The sequence below is a fragment of the Sinocyclocheilus grahami genome, unplaced genomic scaffold (assembly GCF_001515645.1).
Source record: "Sinocyclocheilus grahami isolate Dianchi unplaced genomic scaffold, SAMN03320097.WGS_v1.1 scaffold747.1, whole genome shotgun sequence".
Taxonomy (NCBI): domain Eukaryota; kingdom Metazoa; phylum Chordata; class Actinopteri; order Cypriniformes; family Cyprinidae; genus Sinocyclocheilus; species Sinocyclocheilus grahami.
Window position 1 is genome coordinate 461,274 of NW_015505926.1, and position 19,011 is coordinate 480,284.

At 35.6% G+C, this 19,011-nt stretch overlaps 2 protein-coding genes across 8 annotated transcripts in view; one reads left to right on the top strand and one right to left on the bottom strand.

Annotated features, from left to right (window-relative positions):
* The first annotated feature begins 166 nt into the window (after positions 1-166).
* LOC107560879 (protein FAM19A4) lies at positions 167-10,083 on the top strand. Of its 2 annotated transcripts, none has more exons than XM_016245153.1 (6): positions 167-299; positions 1,128-1,293; positions 1,491-1,647; positions 2,194-2,349; positions 9,513-9,637; positions 9,875-10,083. In XM_016245153.1, exons 2-6 carry the CDS (start codon positions 1,291-1,293, stop codon positions 9,884-9,886), a joined length of 453 nt encoding a protein of 150 aa, XP_016100639.1. In that variant the 5' UTR covers positions 167-299; positions 1,128-1,290; the 3' UTR covers positions 9,887-10,083. The 2 variants fall into 2 exon arrangements, with proteins under 2 accessions (XP_016100639.1, XP_016100640.1); XM_016245154.1 differs by having other exon boundaries at positions 168-299; positions 1,128-1,244.
* Positions 10,084-17,223: 7,140 nt separating this feature from the next.
* The window catches only part of LOC107560881 (protein FAM19A1-like), a 43,013-nt gene continuing 41,225 nt past the window's right edge, over positions 17,224-19,011 (bottom strand). For 5 of the 6 annotated variants that reach the window (XM_016245156.1, XM_016245158.1, XM_016245155.1 and 2 more), the window contains 2 exons: positions 18,682-18,806; positions 17,224-17,884 (listed from right to left, as the gene is read on the bottom strand). In XM_016245156.1, the coding sequence (XP_016100642.1) occupies positions 17,855-17,884; positions 18,682-18,806 (155 nt within the window). In that variant the 3' untranslated portion in view covers positions 17,224-17,854. Of the gene's footprint in view, positions 17,885-18,136; positions 18,210-18,681; positions 18,807-19,011 lie in introns of all 6 variants that reach the window. The other variant, XM_016245157.1, reaches the window with a different exon arrangement.

Sequence of the window (19,011 nt, forward strand, 5' to 3'; positions counted from 1 at the left end):
AAAATGTTCTTTTAATTGGACTTATGTTAAATCACATGTATTGTTATTATAGACCCTATATGGAAATGTTAGTATGGTAGTTTCTTCCTGTCATGAGCTCGTGTTATTAAATATCCCTGTCTACCACGTTACTAACACAACTAATCGCCTTTAGAGTAGTAATAGAGAAGATCAGAATGAACAGATGGTCTCTTGATTAAGTTTGATACTGACGCATGCAGGAAGCGTTTTCCAGTCAGCAGTGCTGTAGTAGTACATGAAGCGGAGGGAGGGACACATGTTTTCCTGAAGAAATCCAGGTAAGCCAACTCTAAACTTTAATTTTTAAAAGGAGCAGGTTGAATCATTTGTATTTTCTATTCGTTTACAAAATTATGCTCATAGACTTTGTGTACATGAAAATAAATTATGAATAACGTAAACGCGGCGTGCGCATCAAAAGTTATCTAGCAAATGAAAACTGCAGGCAGGTATCGCATTAGTTGGAGCATGTTTAATCTTTTGCATTTTTCGTCATATAAAAATCAGTGAAGATAAATACTCGAAAACAACACACTCTTGACACGAATCAGCTAATATTGTCGCAATTTATCACAATTGTCATTCTTTTGGGAGTCAGGAAGTGTCTGAAAATTAGTATACCAGTAATTTGAGTAGCAGATTTTATAAGTTGTTTTCATTATTGGTTTGCATTCGTTAATAATAACGTTTCTCCCTTAACCTCTGAAATGTTTTTGACTTTAATTTTACAATAGGCTACCTCATCAACAAATAAATTGTAAGCCTATTACTTTTAATTATTCACTCCTCATGGTGAAAAGGGGGAATTTAAAACTGAATTAAAACAAATCCTGATTATTCTAGCCTTAAATCTCTGCTTTCTAATTAACATCATATTTTGGTCTATGTTTATGTTTTCCATAGTCAGGTCAGGTACTATATAAAAGCTTGTGTTTAAAGACACTCTGCCAATAACAGTCAGATGAGAGCTGTGCTCACTAGTCAAGGCAGGGTTGCAGATCAGATGAAAGATCAGATTAACCCTGGGGACTTGACACTAATACTGACACTAATCGCTAACAGTATTTTATTTCCCTCACTTTTTTTTTTTTTTGGTTTCTTTCTAGGCCTTGCAAATGATAAAGATGATAACAAGGAGGATGCAACTGAAAACTGAGACACTCTTTTGCGTTTGATGGCTCGCAGATGGCAGAACATTAAGTGAAGTGTCATACTAAATCCAGGTATCCTCTTAATTAAGATCTACCAGTTTGAGGCAGAGCAATTACTATGGTTAGTAAGATGTATTGAATGTATGATGTGTCATAATATTAATATCCCTTAGTATTTTTAGCTGCAAGCTTTGGAAGTAATCTGTTATTTTTAAATATGCTACAGAAATAGGCTTTTGTAATTACACATGATGCATGCGTTATTTAAAAAGTATTAAAATAATGATCAAGACAAAATAGACTGTTTTTTCCTTATAGGAAAATGCAAGCATGTCTTGCACAAGAGAAATCTGTGTGGAGCTTATCTACAGGAATAAAGTAAAGTGGAAACCAGGGGCTCTTCTGCTTGTGTGTGTGTGGCTCCTGTGCTCACAGTCAGTGTCCAGCAGCAACCAAAGCTCTCGAGGCCAAACCGGTGAGCTAAGCTACTGCAACATATCTCTCTCTTTCTCTCTCTCTCCCTTTTTGTCTTTCCCCTCGGGTCTAATTAAACACACTGGACACACCGTTATATGGCCCCTCTGGGAGCACATCAGACCACTGCTAATAACAGCTAAAGAACCATTTGCCACCCATTATAACTCATTCAGTCATTTGGCCATGAGGTGTTTGGTAGATTGAAAGTGTTTATTTACATACTTAAAAAGTCAAATAATATGTATTTATATATACTCCATCACTCTGTGTCAAATCAACCAAAGTTCAGAAACGGTACTTGCAAAAATGTTGAATTTTGGTTATTTAAAATGGTTTTCCTCTGCTTCTTTTGTGACGTCACTAAATTTGAGCTCAGCAGCATATGCTTATTGTAGTGTTGTGTATGTCCATGTGAGGGCGCCAGAATACTAGAAATAATGCTGCCTGTGCCTTTTTCACAATTTTAAATGTCAAGATGTGTGAGCACACAATATGACAAACATTCTGCATGAAATGTCTCGAACTGTCTTTCTGTCAATCTAAGGTCGGTCTGAAGTTAAGCCGGGAACCTGTGAAGTGGTGGCAGCTCATCGTTGCTGTAATAAGAATAAAATAGAGGAGAGATCTCAGACGGTCAAGTGCTCATGTCTCCCTGGACATGTTGCTGGGACCACCCATGCCCAACCTTCATGTGTTGATGGTATGCCCACTGTCCACGGTCACAGCTTTTTATATACATTTTTGTGATGCTGCTTCTACACCAATAGGTATCAGTACAGTCCATAACTGTCATATTGGTCAAAACAAACAAACAAATACTTGTATGACAGCATACGCTGCAGTCAGTGGTATTTTAGTATCATTGACATTCTGTTCTAGTTTTTGTTAATATTTTGAATTAGAATTTTGTTTATGTATTTTCTGTTTTATTTAAAGTTTTGGTAACAATTTTTTATTCTATTTTTTTCTTTAAATATGTCTATACAGGTTTTATTAAATGTTTTATTAAATTTCAAGTAATTATTTTTTATGTGTTTAGTTTCAGGTCCAGTTTTAGTTAATATTAATAAAACTGGCTGCATTTGATGGTTTGCAAACTCCTGTTGGCTCTATTTTAGTTTCAGAAACGGGTTAGACTTCAGGGCTCCATTTGATTAAAACTCCAGCAACAAAAAACCAGTGGCTTTCTCAAGCTGTCACTCTACTTAAATTTAGCCCAGGCTTCGAGGTGTGAATCTAATCCTGCTCTGCCAGTTTGCAGACTTTTCAATCCACAGATATTTTTTGGGATTTAATGCCACAGGCTGTGTTTCTTGCTGGAGGTATCTATATTCTGGTTGATACAATAAACGAATTAACTAATTAATTAACCAATAAATGGTCGATATTAAAATTCTATAGTATTTTGTCTAAATAAATATAAATGAAATATAAAACTAAAAATTCACATCACTCAGTCATTTTAAATGCCACATAAATTTAGACATCCTAACATTATAATGTAAAGTATGAAAAATTGATATTTGAGTTTTGCTAAAGATTGCTTTTAACAATGTTGTTAAATTATTACTGTTTTTAAAGATTAACTTTAAGTAGCTATTAGCTGATGAGCTTTTACAATGGAATATCAGTATATCTGTAAATGTCCAAAATTGGCAGATGACTGATTATGGTATTGTTTATTAATAAAATTAATTCATATAAATAATATTCCTCATTAATATACCCTATATATATATAATGCCGTTTTTTGCACACAGGCCACTTGAGCTTGCATTCACTTGTGCTATCAGTGATGATTGTCTAGTACTTGGATTTAGATTGGGAAAACGATCATGCAGAATTCGATTCAAAGTCTTTATAATTCATTCTTAGATAAAATGTCAAGAAAAAAGTTTTGAAAGAAAAATTCATATGTAATACAACATTCACTTTCATACATTTTCTCATATCTTCAATAGCATTACTATATTCTTGTGCCCGGGGTGCACATGTATTGTGTTAAGCAGGATATTACCTTTTTACAAAAGAAGCTGCTGACTGTGTATGGATCTGTCCCTGAATATCCTGCTAAAAAAACTAGCATTATTTTTCAGACCAGCACTGTCTTTATGACGAAGCTGAATGACCAGCACAAATTTTGCAGGTTAAGGGACCCATGCTGTGACTGCGTCCAAAATCCAACATATGCTGTTCTGTCATGCGGTTTTGTCAGCATGGAGCATTAATCAGCCATCGCTCGTGCCTTTTTGTGTAATTTAGCATGCATGTTCTTCTTTCTGTGTGGGCTTGAGTGTGGGTTTATGTGCATCTGAGAGGTGGGCAGTGAGTTTATGTGGGTGTGATGATATGGTCATTTTTTGTATGCCTCTGAGGAGGTGAAAACTTTAGAAAATGTAACAGAACTCAGTATTTCACAGTGTGTTTTTAATCCAATGTAGTTATTTGTGATTTTATACATTCTTTGTACACTGATCTCTGGAATACTAGATTCTGATTGATCTGTTGTGGAAAACGTATGCAAAACGTTGTTTATATGTGACCCTGGACCACAAAACCAGTCCAAAACCAATAAGGGTACATTTTTCGAAATTGAGATTTATACATCTTCGGAAAGCTGAATAAATCAATGGAAAATCTGGAATTTGAAGGTGCAAAAAAAATCAAAATATTGAGAAAATCGCCTTTAAAGTTGTCCAAATGAAGTTCTTAGCAATGCATATTACTAATCAAAAATGAAGTTTTAATATATTTACAGTAGGAAATTTACAAACATGATTGATTGATACAAACATGAACAATAATTTTTATCCATACAATGTGTTTTTGGCTATTGCTACAAATATACCCCCGTGACTTAAGACTGGTTTTGTGGTCCAGAGTCACATATAATTACTGCTAAACTCTAGAGTCTAGACTGTTGTCTCTGGCAAACAGCATGCTAGTTTTATGTCTCTTGTATCACTCTGCTTTCTCTTTCTTTTCACATAAGTAAATAATTTAAACTAAATCAGTATTTTATATCATTGTTGTATTTATTCACTTTGTAATTAGCAATATATTAAGTAGAATGATAAGGTTAGTCATTGGTGCTGTTATTTATTTTAAAGGGGTCCTATTATGCTTTTTCACTTTTTCAATTTTAGTTAGTCTGTAATGTTGCTGTTTGAGCATAAAAAAGATCTGCAAAGTTACAAAGCTCAAAGTCCACTTCAAAAGGAAATATTTTATTTAACAAATCAATTTTCAAAAACTAAAACGAACGACTCGTTTGGACTACAGTGCATATTTTCCGGGATTTGCGATATCACAAATATCGACGAATGGGACGAGACTTGGTTGAGTTGCATTAGAGAAGGCAACGAGTGTTATCACTATGTCGGAGACATGCTAGCTTTCCCAAGGGGGAAAAAAATCATGCTCAAATTGATTTTATATTGACGCAATATTTACACTGAAGCTCGCGTATGGCTATGGTAAGGGGCTTGACTATAGGGTTAGATATCTGCCACAATTTTGCGCGCAAAAGTTCATCTTTTGAACGCACAAAAGTGCATTTTGCATGCGCACGATCTGAGTTTTGTGGCGAAAATTTTCATTTTGCAAAGAAAAAAGTATTTTGAGCGCACTTAAATCAATTTTGCATTTAAAATAAGTTTTTGGATGTGTGCAGACCTTCTCTTTTGCGCTTGCAATGTTTCACTAGCTTGCTCACCTGATGCCTGCCCTCGTTAAGGGACCCATGCTGTGACTGCGTCCAAAATCCAACATATGCTGTTCTGTCATGCGGTTTTGTCAGCATGGAGCATTAATCAGCCATCGCTCGTGCCTTTTTGTGTAATTTAGCATGCATGTTCTTCTTTCTGTGTGGGCTTGAGTGTGGGTTTATGTGCATCTGAGAGGTGGGCAGTGAGTTTATGTGGGTGTGATGATATGGTCATTTTTTGTATGCCTCTGAGGAGGTGAAAACTTTAGAAAATGTAACAGAACTCAGTATTTCACAGTGTGTTTTTAATCCAATGTAGTTATTTGTGATTTTATACATTCTTTGTACACTGATCTCTGGAATACTAGATTCTGATTGATCTGTTGTGGAAAACGTATGCAAAACGTTGTTTATATGTGACCCTGGACCACAAAACCAGTCCAAAACCAATAAGGGTACATTTTTCGAAATTGAGATTTATACATCTTCGGAAAGCTGAATAAATCAATGGAAAATCTGGAATTTGAAGGTGCAAAAAAAATCAAAATATTGAGAAAATCGCCTTTAAAGTTGTCCAAATGAAGTTCTTAGCAATGCATATTACTAATCAAAAATGAAGTTTTAATATATTTACAGTAGGAAATTTACAAACATGATTGATTGATACAAACATGAACAATAATTTTTATCCATACAATGTGTTTTTGGCTATTGCTACAAATATACCCCCGTGACTTAAGACTGGTTTTGTGGTCCAGAGTCACATATAATTACTGCTAAACTCTAGAGTCTAGACTGTTGTCTCTGGCAAACAGCATGCTAGTTTTATGTCTCTTGTATCACTCTGCTTTCTCTTTCTTTTCACATAAGTAAATAATTTAAACTAAATCAGTATTTTATATCATTGTTGTATTTATTCACTTTGTAATTAGCAATATATTAAGTAGAATGATAAGGTTAGTCATTGGTGCTGTTATTTATTTTAAAGGGGTCCTATTATGCTTTTTCACTTTTTCAATTTTAGTTAGTCTGTAATGTTGCTGTTTGAGCATAAAAAAGATCTGCAAAGTTACAAAGCTCAAAGTCCACTTCAAAAGGAAATATTTTATTTAACAAATCAATTTTCAAAAACTAAAACGAACGACTCGTTTGGACTACAGTGCATATTTTCCGGGATTTGCGATATCACAAATATCGACGAATGGGACGAGACTTGGTTGAGTTGCATTAGAGAAGGCAACGAGTGTTATCACTATGTCGGAGACATGCTAGCTTTCCCAAGGGGGAAAAAAATCATGCTCAAATTGATTTTATATTGACGCAATATTTACACTGAAGCTCGCGTATGGCTATGGTAAGGGGCTTGACTATAGGGTTAGATATCTGCCACAATTTTGCGCGCAAAAGTTCATCTTTTGAACGCACAAAAGTGCATTTTGCATGCGCACGATCTGAGTTTTGTGGCGAAAATTTTCATTTTGCAAAGAAAAAAGTATTTTGAGCGCACTTAAATCAATTTTGCATTTAAAATAAGTTTTTGGATGTGTGCAGACCTTCTCTTTTGCGCTTGCAATGTTTCACTAGCTTGCTCACCTGATGCCTGCCCTCAGTGCTCTCTAAATGCCAACGGCTGGCTTTCTCAACACAACCCAGCGTTGCAATATGCCATAATTCCAGCCAATCAGAGTCGAGGCTGCTAAATTCTGATTGGCTGCCTTGACAACCAATCACAACATTCCTTGCATTACCTCGAAGAGGAAAAATACAGTGCATGCATAATTATGCAAGTTGATATTCTGATTATATTTTTTTCCAAGCACATTTTACCAATTCCAAACAACATCAATCTTAATAACTACTATTAAACTTGTTTTTAATCACTTATAACCTATATATTATTGTTCATGAAGGCTGGAAGTGAAAAACGCCTTATATTCATGTGTGCATAATTATTAAGCAGGTTATCTTCTACAGATAAAATCTCGAGATGGACTAAAAAGGAACTCCCAAAACTTATTGCCAGATTCTGGAAGATAAATTCTTCAAACAGTGGTAGTTAAGGGACCCATGCTGTGACTGCGTCCAAAATCCAACATATGCTGTTCTGTCATGCGGTTTTGTCAGCATGGAGCATTAATCAGCCATCGCTCGTGCCTTTTTGTGTAATTTAGCATGCATGTTCTTCTTTCTGTGTGGGCTTGAGTGTGGGTTTATGTGCATCTGAGAGGTGGGCAGTGAGTTTATGTGGGTGTGATGATATGGTCATTTTTTGTATGCCTCTGAGGAGGTGAAAACTTTAGAAAATTTAACAGAACTCAGTATTTCACAGTGTGTTTTTAATCCAATGTAGTATCTATATATAGATTCTGATTGATCTGTTGTGGAAAACGTATGCAAAACGTTGTTTATATGTGACCCTGGACCACAAAACCAGTCCAAAACCAATAAGGGTACATTTTTCGAAATTGAGATTTATACATCTTCGGAAAGCTGAATAAATCAATGGAAAATCTGGAATTTGAAGGTGCAAAAAAAATCAAAATATTGAGAAAATCGCCTTTAAAGTTGTCCAAATGAAGTTCTTAGCAATGCATATTACTAATCAAAAATGAAGTTTTAATATATTTACAGTAGGAAATTTACAAACATGATTGATTGATACAAACATGAACATGATTTTTGGCATAAAAGAAAAATCAATAATTTTTATCCATACAATGTGTTTTTGGCTATTGCTACAAATATACCCCCGTGACTTAAGACTGGTTTTGTGGTCCAGAGTCACATATAATTACTGCTAAACTCTAGAGTCTAGACTGTTGTCTCTGGCAAACAGCATGCTAGTTTTATGTCTCTTGTATCACTCTGCTTTCTCTTTCTTTTCACATAAGTAAATAATTTAAACTAAATCAGTATTTTATATCATTGTTGTATTTATTCACTTTGTAATTAGCAATATATTAAGTAGAATGATAAGGTTAGTCATTGGTGCTGTTATTTATTTTAAAGGGGTCCTATTATGCTTTTTCACTTTTTCAATTTTAGTTAGTCTGTAATGTTGCTGTTTGAGCATAAAAAAGATCTGCAAAGTTACAAAGCTCAAAGTCCACTTCAAAAGGAGATATTTTATTTAACAAATCAATTTTCAAAAACTAAAACGAACGACTCGTTTGGACTACAGTGCATATTTTCCGGGATTTGCGATATCACAAATATCGACGAATGGGACGAGACTTGGTTGAGTTGCATTAGAGAAGGCAACGAGTGTTATCACTATGTCGGAGACATGCTAGCTTTCCCAAGGGGGAAAAAATCATGCTCAAATTGATTTTATATTGACGCAATATTTACACTGAAGCTCGCGTATGGCTATGGTAAGGGGCTTGACTATAGGGTTAGATATCTGCCACAATTTTGCGCGCAAAAGTTCATCTTTTGAACGCACAAAAGTGCATTTTGCATGCGCACGATCTGAGTTTTGTGGCGAAAATTTTCATTTTGCAAAGAAAAAAGTATTTTGAGCGCACTTAAATCAATTTTGCATTTAAAATAAGTTTTTGGATGTGTGCAGACCTTCTCTTTTGCGCTTGCAATGTTTCACTAGCTTGCTCACCTGATGCCTGCCCTCAGTGCTCTCTAAATGCCAACGGCTGGCTTTCTCAACACAACCCAGCGTTGCAATATGCCATAATTCCAGCCAATCAGAGTCGAGGCTGCTAAATTCTGATTGGCTGCCTTGACAACCAATCACAACATTCCTTGGTATTTAAAGTATCCTAAAAAATGTATAATGTTTTTTTTCTCAAAATATTAAGCAGCACAAGTGTTTTCAGCATTGATAATAATATGCAATGTTGCTAGAGCACCAATTCTGAAGGATCATGTGACATTGAAGATGCTGAAAATTCTGCTTTGCATCACAGGAATAAATTACATTTGAAAATTTATTAAAATAATAAAAAAGTTATTTTAAATTAGTAGTAATATTTGACTATATTTCTGTTTTTACTGCATATATTATTCATGTACATTTTTGTGTGTGTCTTTGGTTCTTTCCTTTGTTAAAAAAATAAATAAATAAATAAATTTATATATATAATTTCTTGATGGCACTATGTTGTTCCTGTCTTTCACTTTTCTTTTTCATTCTCTTTCAGCGTCTATCGTGCGGATGAAGTGGTGGTGTCAAATGGAGCCATGCTTAAATGGTGAAGAGTGTAATGTGTTGCCTGACCTCACCGGCTGGTCCTGCAGCTCTGGTAACAAAATCAAAACTACCAAGGTGAGTTGTAAGGCCTGGTCTATGGAGAGAGTCCACTCTTAGAAATATAGTTAGTGGTCTGACAGAGACCACACGTATGTCAGAGCTTCATCACCAGATGTTTTTGGCTGAATGTCCCAGCAGTGATGCTTGTTTGGACTGTAAATGCATCACTTTTCATCTATTTATTCATTGCTAACTCTACCTGTCATATGGAATATCATCTAAAGTGCATCTCTGCTCTTCTTCCCCGCTTAGGTCACGCGGTAAAGCAACACTTCTGTGGACATGTGATGACAACTCATAATTTCACGCGAGCATATTTTAAAATCAGACCTGCAAATGTCAACAAAAATGCACGCTCGAGCAGAAACATGCAAACTGTGAACTAAGACTGTGAAAAGAGTTAAAACGATGCAAGGCTTTGACGTCACAAAATATTTCTAAATATTTTTTTTTTTACTTTATTTGTCCAGAATTCTGAAAAAAGTATCACAGTTTGCACAAAAATATTAAGCAGCAACTGTTTTTAACATTGAAAATAATAAGAAATGTTTCTTGAGCAGCAAGTCAGCATATTAGAATGATTTCTGAAGGATCATGTGACACTAAAGGAGAATTTAGCTTTGCATCACAGGAATAAATTACACTTTAATATATATCCAGATAGAAAACAGTTATTATAAATTGTAATAATATTTCACAATAATAATGTTTTTACAGTTGTATTTTTGGGTGAGCATAAGCCTTTTTTCAAAAGCAGTGCTACTTACCCCAAACTTTTGAACAGTAATATAGTATATTTTCCAGAATATCATCTTTTGTGCTTCACAGAAGAAGAAAAAGTCATAGGTGTTGAAGGACACAAGAGTGGGAAAATGTTGATTTTTGAGAGAACTATGGCTTTAAATATCTTTGGAAACCACAGGTATGTTTTGTTTTTATTGATTAAACCATGTTGCATCATAATGCGAAAATCTGTTGTTCCCCAAATTGTAACCAAGTTAACTCTGATGTTGTTTTTGCACAGCAAAACTTCTTCTGGGGTTCTGATTTAGACAAATATTAAGATACAGCTCCTACCAACACGCACACATACAAACACACTGCCTGTCTCTTCATTTTCATCGGACTGATTTAACACACCACCTGCAAGTGGAGGCAAGTAAACATGAAAGTTTGGAGCAAAACAAGCCCTGTTTGATATGGAAATAGAACAGAGGAGTGTGAGAGTGTGTGTGTTTATCTGGATGTGTGAGGAAAGACAGATGAAGAACCAGACTACGCTGGAGCCCATGTGCTCCTGAGTTGTAGGTCATTATCATATTAGAGTTTATTAAAATTTTGATTCCTTTTTTTCCAGGTTTGGGGACATAGGGGGCTCAGCTTCAAATTATGACTAAAAAATGAAATTATGTATTAGTTTGCTAACACAAACACATGTTGGGGATCACTGCAGGTTCCAGTCTGTTATTAATTCACACCAGGGTCGCCGCTGACTGTTTTGAATGATTTATCACGAGGCTCATTAAGACGCATGACAATTCACGGAATTAATTTGGTTTACATTCCAAATGTAAAACTGAGATTTTTTCAAGTGTTAATGAATAAACATTCATTATTGAGGTGCCTCTCTGTATCGTTATTTAACCATGAGGAGTGTGGGTATGTTTTCACCTTTTTGCTCTGCAGTGCCCATAAAATTATACCTGACAGTTTAAGTGGCAAGAGGGAAGATGAATTTGAATGTTTTTCAAAATAAACACATTTCAATTTTAATGACACAAAACTCTCCTGGAGAGAGTAATTGTTCTGTGTGGAGATTCAGAAAACAGGGCATTACTTATGCATGCCGTCCCTGGCATCAGTCCCCTGGGGAGGGCCAGCTTTCTCCTGTAGTGTTTTAGAAGAACCGAGGACAGTGGCTGTAAGTATACCTGCTTGAATTTAAACGATGTTGACGTCCATAATGAACTTAATGGTGGGGTGCTTGAGTTTTATATTCACGCTCTTCTGTTTGCATGGCATTGTTAATAATAAGAGTGCAGCTGAATAACTCGATGTGCCATTGTTCGCATACTTTAAAATAAGGAAATGAGGAACTCATGCCAACACGCTATGCCAGCATCTTATTACATCCAGCAGTGAGCGGAGGAAGACAGAGAAAATTGTTTGGCTCTGTGGGAAATAAAAAACTTCAAATTATGAACTATTTTAGACCAGCAATCTACCATTACCAGGCTCAGTTGGATCTGTCTTTTTGGAGGAGAAAATTAGCGGGAATGGATGTGGGGGCAAAACATATCCAAAATGTGTGTTCATTGGTCAGATAATAACCACAAATCCTTACTTACATCATACTCACAGTGGGACAGAGGAAAGGAAGGAGAGGAACACATCATGTCACATCTGTGTGCTATTAAAGACATAGTCCATCTATAAATTAAGATTCTGTCATTGTTTATTCATCCTCATTCCCAACTTGTATGACTTTCTACCATCAAACACAAAAGAAGATCCAAGCTGCTCTTTTCCATACAATCAAAATGTGGCAACGTCTCCAAGACATTTGAAGAAACATACATACAAAGCTACCTGAAAAACAATGTGCAAGTGTACCAAGGACAAAAGCTGTTTTAAACACAAAGGGTGATCACACCAATTTTTGTTGGTGAAAATACTAATGGCTTCTTTTTTTTTTTTTCTCGCTAAATTTCTCCAAATCTTCTCAGATGAAAACACAAATTCATCTGCATCTTGGATAACCTGAGGCTGAGTACATTTTCTTTTAATTACAAACTGAATTGCTATTCTTTTAATTGCAAACTGAATGTAGTTTACAATTAACTGTAAATACCTACATTATAGTATAGATTTAGAGAATTGGAGAACTTCTAAGTTGAGAATCGTCCAGTCAGTGGAAATGAATTAAGTGTACAGGTGTTTAGCTAAATTAATTGAGCAATGATGCGCTCCATCTGTTTTGGGATTTGTCTTTTTGTATGATTTAGAAAGATGTATCCGAGTTTCCATACATGGATTGAGTCAAAGTCCAGAAATGTATTCGATTTAGTATGTTTTTAGATTGCACATTAATCATAAAACTCACTCTTATTGATGTGTAGAGCAACACAGACAAAACTGATTGGTTGATCATTTTTATAAAACTTGTTTTGTTTTGTTTCTTGTTTTATTAAGTCTTGTTTTGCTTCACATCTGCTGGGATGTTCTTATTGTGAGGGAATGTGCTTTTGCATGTGGCTTTGAATAGAGTTGGAGTGTGCTTATTATTTTAAAGTGGTACATTTTTTTTTACAGCCCTATACATTTTCATTTGTGATGATTTTTATTGACTAAAAATGTTTACAGCACAGTTTGTTTCTTGAACCAATAATTACAACACTAAACTGAGCCCCATGCACAATAAATTATAAATAAAATAAAGAAATTAACCTTATTGAAAAAGGCTTGGGGTGTTCTAACCTCATTGAACATGTTTGTTTATTTATTTATTTATTTCACTATTACCTCAAAATTGTGCAAGCTTTAAGTTTTGTGTTTCATGAAGACCTACTCAGACTCTATAATGAGCTGTCTAGGATGCTTTGGGTGATTTCCTTTTTTTGGCTGCTCCTTCTGATCAAGTGTTTTGGTGTGTGTATGTTTGCAGTTGAGAGATACCTGTCTTGTTTGTGTAACTGGGTGTGAGAGGAGGCTGTGAATTAAGTGACGCGAGAAGTTGAAAATGAAAGGTGAGAGCGAGTCTTGGGTTCGCATAGTCTATCACCACAGCCTGTGCTGTTCTGATCTTCAGGAACCATGATTTAAAAAGAATAATGATGGCTGGCATTTTAAAAACCAACTCAGACAACTGTGAGATTTAAACTTTGAGCATTTGCGCATGCCTTAAACATGTTTCAAATGTGGAAATCTCTGCTTTTTTTTCTTCTTCTTTGAATTATTCAGTGTTACCCGTTACTTGATTTGGAAAGACTCAGAGGTAGTGATTCTGGGGAAGTTTTAATGCTGCTTGCATGCACATTTCCAAACAGCACACGTTGACAGCTCCTGACTCTCTGCTGGTCATTAATAATTGTGATTGAGAGCAGGGTTGTGTAAGAAGCTCCTGATGTCAGGTTAAATTAGAGTCAAAAAGAGGGACTTTACCAACAAAAGCAAGGGAGCTCATGTTGTGATCAGCACTCATGCTGCAGTTAAACACAAGTAAGCAGACACTGTTACATTGTTGACCCTGTAAAATTAAAAAAAAATAATAGTTCATCCAAAAATGAAAATGTGAAAATTTACTCACCCTCAGGCTATCCAAGATGATGAGTTTGTTTCTTAATCTGAACAGATTTGGAGAAATTTAGCATTACATCACCAATGGACACTCTACAGTGAATGGGTGCCGTCAGAACAAGAGCTGATAAAAACATCACAGTAATCCACAAGTAATCTACACGACTCCAGTCCATCAATTAACATCTTGTGAAAAGTGAAAATCTGCATGTTTGTAATAAACAAATCTATCATTAGGATGTTTTTAACATCAAACCATTGTTTCCGGCAAACATACGAGTGCTGTATTCATAAAACTATCCTTTTTAAGATCAATGATTTCATTTCATACATGAGAATTTCAGTTTGTGCTTTCTGTATTTCTTTTGAATCTTTCATAGAAAAAAATACCAGCTAGTTATTTTCAAAAGGATCCAATTTGCAATCTCATTTGCTGTCCTTTTAAAGTGTTATATAAATGACTTTTTGTAATGACATTGAGACTTGCAGAGCAGACAGAGAGCCTCACAGGAGCATTTCAGACTTTTTTGTCTCTCTGAGCAAATATCAGTGCAGTTAACTCTGTGGCAGTGAGGAGGACATCGCTGCTTTTATCCTTCAAAGCTCCAGCGGCTTCATTGTATCAGAAACTGCTTTGAATTCTTAATAGCCTCATTTGCTGGACCTCAAAGAGCTCAACAAGCAACCATCAGCATGTGTGATATGTTTTTTCCAACACTTTCTGAAAAACTCACAGTGCATATGAATACCTTTGCCTTTCCAAAAAAAAATAAATAAATAAAACAATAAAAGCACTGTAGGTTGGAAGTGGTAAAAGGGCATGGTAGAAATCCTGGGAAATATGTGAATGGGTTATTGACATGAAACACTACAGGAAAGTTAATGTCCTGTGGTGTGACATGCTACACTTTCCCAACTGTGTTTAACTGCTTTTTTCTGTTGTAATTATTATGCATGCTGTTTTTGTGAGCTCATATTACTGACAGACTGTTTCAATTATTTAACCATTTAACATGAACTAATAGAGGCAAAAATGTGATTAAAAAGTTATTTTTTTTAATGAAATGGTGACCCACATCTACACTTTCCTTTATAAAATTATGACACTGATTCAAAAGATCCATGGACACGTTGTCAACTACCCATATGCATGTGATTAAGTTACAGAAGGAATTGCTTGTTTGAGAGTTTTGATGGTTTAATGGCTAACTTGTGTGGCAAAATGTCCAGTTTCAGTAGATAGAAATCTGAAAAATTGGTAGGTGTTTTATAATGAAGCAATATCACACAGGCAGACGGGCTGTGATTCATCCATATGAACGAGGCTGCAGTGGGAGATATTGCTTTTATACAGTTCAGTAAACAAGAAACATGAATATTAGACACAGTATTGTCAGTTACTTGCTCTGCCAACGAAAATATGAAAATCAGTCGAAGCAGAATCATTTCCTAGCAATGGTGTCCCTGAATGAGTGCTTTTGAACGAATCAGATTAAACTATACAGTGACTCACTCATTAAAGCAGGCACATGTTTAACTATTAAATGAATCATTGTTTTATGATTCACACTTAAAGACAGTGGCTATATTTAAATATACATACATTCCTACAATATAGGCCAAAAAAATGTATTTGAAAAGATCATTGTCTTTATTTCTCAAAAAAAAAAAAAAAACTATTTCTAGTAAATTTCTGAAGTTTGCATCTGGTGAACACTTTACTATCCCATGAGGCCATGGGAGAGGAGTTGTGAATGGCAGTAAAGCAATGGAACTGATGCTAGTAGGTCTCATGACAGTGATAACATGACAAAGGCCTGTGTCTGGATTACACACACTATATAGAACATATTTTTTAACGGTCAGAAAGTACTTATTCAAAAGAAGCACCTGCTCAAATTCAGACACAACCATTTCCTGAATGAATCAGTTATTTTGATCAAACTTGAGTAAAATGATTTAATGAGTCACTTGTTTTTAATGAATCAGTTGAAATAACGATTTAGTGATTCACTTATAAAGACAGTCACTCGTTATGTTTCTGAATGAATCCATTTTTAACAAATTGGTTGAATGAATCATTCAGTGACTCACCCTCTCTCGCGATGATGCAAACTGTGGAAAGAAACACTGTGAAATCCCCACTATTAATGCACAATTAATGTTTTGAACATGCAAACACAGACAAGTGGAGTGATACAAACAGTGAAAAGTCCCAGTGGTGCTGGGCTGTATCATCAGCACTCTTGGAACACTGCTCAGCCATTCAAATCCGAGCACAGAAACTATTGTATAATGATGTTGAAGACTGGAATTAGATCAGCTTATTCCTTCCATTTATGTTCTTAAAAATAATACTGTGATTCCTCTTGACCTTTTCAAAAACACAAAATAACTTTTTCAATTTAGCAAAAACCATACTAGCAAAAGCTCAGCCTGTCAGAGATAATGTTGATATTTGCTGAAGATTTCCTTGTATTCATTTTCCACTCTGATATTCTGTAGCCAACTGTTTGAAATTCCACTAAAGCTCCGCTGAAGGTGAGGGCTAAAGTTCATCCTCTGCTGTCCCATGCGGAGAACTGTAAATGTAGTGATCTGTATTCACTCAGCCTGTAGTTAGAGCCTCCTTTCTGCATGCCGACAGCAACACGGAGGCTCTTATGTTCACGGCTCCCTGCTTAAAATGCTGGAGCTACATATTCAGAGTGAGTGCGTGCTCTGGCCCTCAGCTGCTTCGAGCAGAGAGGACTATTTCTGAATGTAAACCACAGGTAAATGTCCCAGCGGGTGTCAGAATTTCCACAGTGTCCTTCAGTGTGGACTGCCTGCCTACACATTCAAAGACCCTCCACCTGCTTTCCTCAGGTCCATTCACACGACCAGATTCCCCAATATTCAGAATGGTCTTAATAGGTCTTGAACCATTTAATGAAGGTATATTTGAACAACGGAAAATGAATTTGATTCAGAATATTTAAATGTCATGGTGTTTTATATGTGCATGCACCAGCATATTTCAATCAGGCTTCATTAACTTCAGTAATAAATCCACAACTTTTATATATTGCTGCAGCCAAAGTGACGGTCTATTAGTTTTTCATTAAAAATGTAAATTCTCAGAACACTTCAGCTAAGACTTGACTCAATTTGTCAAAATATTACTGAAGCCCAAAAATAATAATAAAAACAGCATCTTTAACCAATCAACAGAACAGCGGACAAGAATATGTAAACAAGACTGTTCCTTTGCACTTTCCCACCCATTACGTTCACATTAAATTATTGTTTATTGTAAGTCAAATACATTTGTAACATCATTCTCACCTGTTTTGAATTCATTTTATTTATGTAAAACATTTCCTTCACCTATTTTTACAGCTTTACAGAAATCATGCTGAAGACTTATTTGGTTTTAGTATCACCACCAGAATTCATTCTGAATCTGATATAACGTTCCAGGAAACGGAGGAACATTTCCAGACTGGATTGGTCATTCCATGTACATGTGCTCCTCAGCATTTTGCTCACAGTCGATGCACAAAGTGTCTTAATTAAACTTGCTTGATGAGGATCAATCCCCTTCTGAAAATCCACATGAACAGGAAGCCAGTTTCACTACATACAGTAGCGGAGACATAGGAACATCCAAGAATATTACAGTTGAAGATTATTTCAGGCAAGGTACAGCTGGTTTGAGTGCACTCCACACAAAGGGATACAAGTTTAATTATCCAGGACTCATTGAGAGGAAACAAATATTTGACAAATGTCAAACAAAAACAAAACAACGAAAGAACCAGCAGTGTTCAACGGCCACAAAGATTTTCTTAGAAAGTCTGATGTCCGTGTTACTCAGAGACAGATGGATTTATGAGCAGACGACTCCATTTCAAGTCATTAAACACATGTCTGTTGGTTTAGAGTTGAGAAGACTTAATTCAGCTTGTCATCTTGGATGTTTCCCTGAAAAAAGTACAGTAAATAAAAGCTGGATGAGTAATACGAAAGCAATCTGAGAATGAATTTCATGTTTGAATAATTTGCAGCAACATATCAAACAGACTAAATGCGATTGGAATTATCAGAATTTATTATAAGTTCACAAATGGACCATAGTGTCTACGCCTCTGAAATCCATAATTTGTCTGTTTTCTATCAGTCATTTTATGCCTTGACTGAATCACAATTGTGACAGAAAGAAGGAATATCAAAAACCTTCGTAAAGTTCCTCCGTTATGAGCTTGCAGTAACATTACATCTGCTACAAGGATGTGTAAGGGTGGGTATTCTGTAAAAAAAAGAAAAAAAAATTCACATCTGCTATAGAAACGACCTTATTGGTTACCCGAAGAAACACTCTGATTGGCTACTTTTATTTAAAACAATTATTTGAATGTCATTTTCTGCTTGAGGGAAGTTACATGACCGAATCACTGCTATTTTAATAAATATTGGATTTCTAGCGAGATCCAGCAGTGTGCAGCTCTTCTATTTTTATAATACTTCCAGCGTCCAACACACCTGCCTGCAGCCATTCAGGTGTAGGAGGGTTGTTTATTTATTGTTCTGTATTCTGTTTTTTATTAATAAAATATTTCAGTGAAATAAGCAAAATAAAAAACACACACACACACAGATGGGGCACACACACACACTTATTAACCTCATGCAATCACACGCTGCACCACCAAGAGTCTTGTATTGTTAAATACAATAGCTAAAGTAACACAAGAAATGCTTTTGGTTGCTCTAAATCTTACCCTGGTGGTTTTGATTTTGTTTCCAGAGTAGCACATCCAGCCGGAGTTATCTGGTAGAGTCTTGCATTCCTCTCCCTCCAGACACGGCTCCATCTCACACCACCACTTCCCAATCACTATGGAGGCTGTGAGCAGATCATAATTGGGTTAGACTCTCACTGGCATCTGACTTAAAACAGAATGTTCCATTCTCCATGATCGACTGCTCCTTGACCATCTGACATATAATATTTGTATGTCAGAGGATGCTTCTGACATAACTGACTGCATTCTTAATTAGTTCATGTTAAATGGTTAAATAATTGAAACAGTCTGTCAGTAATATGAGCT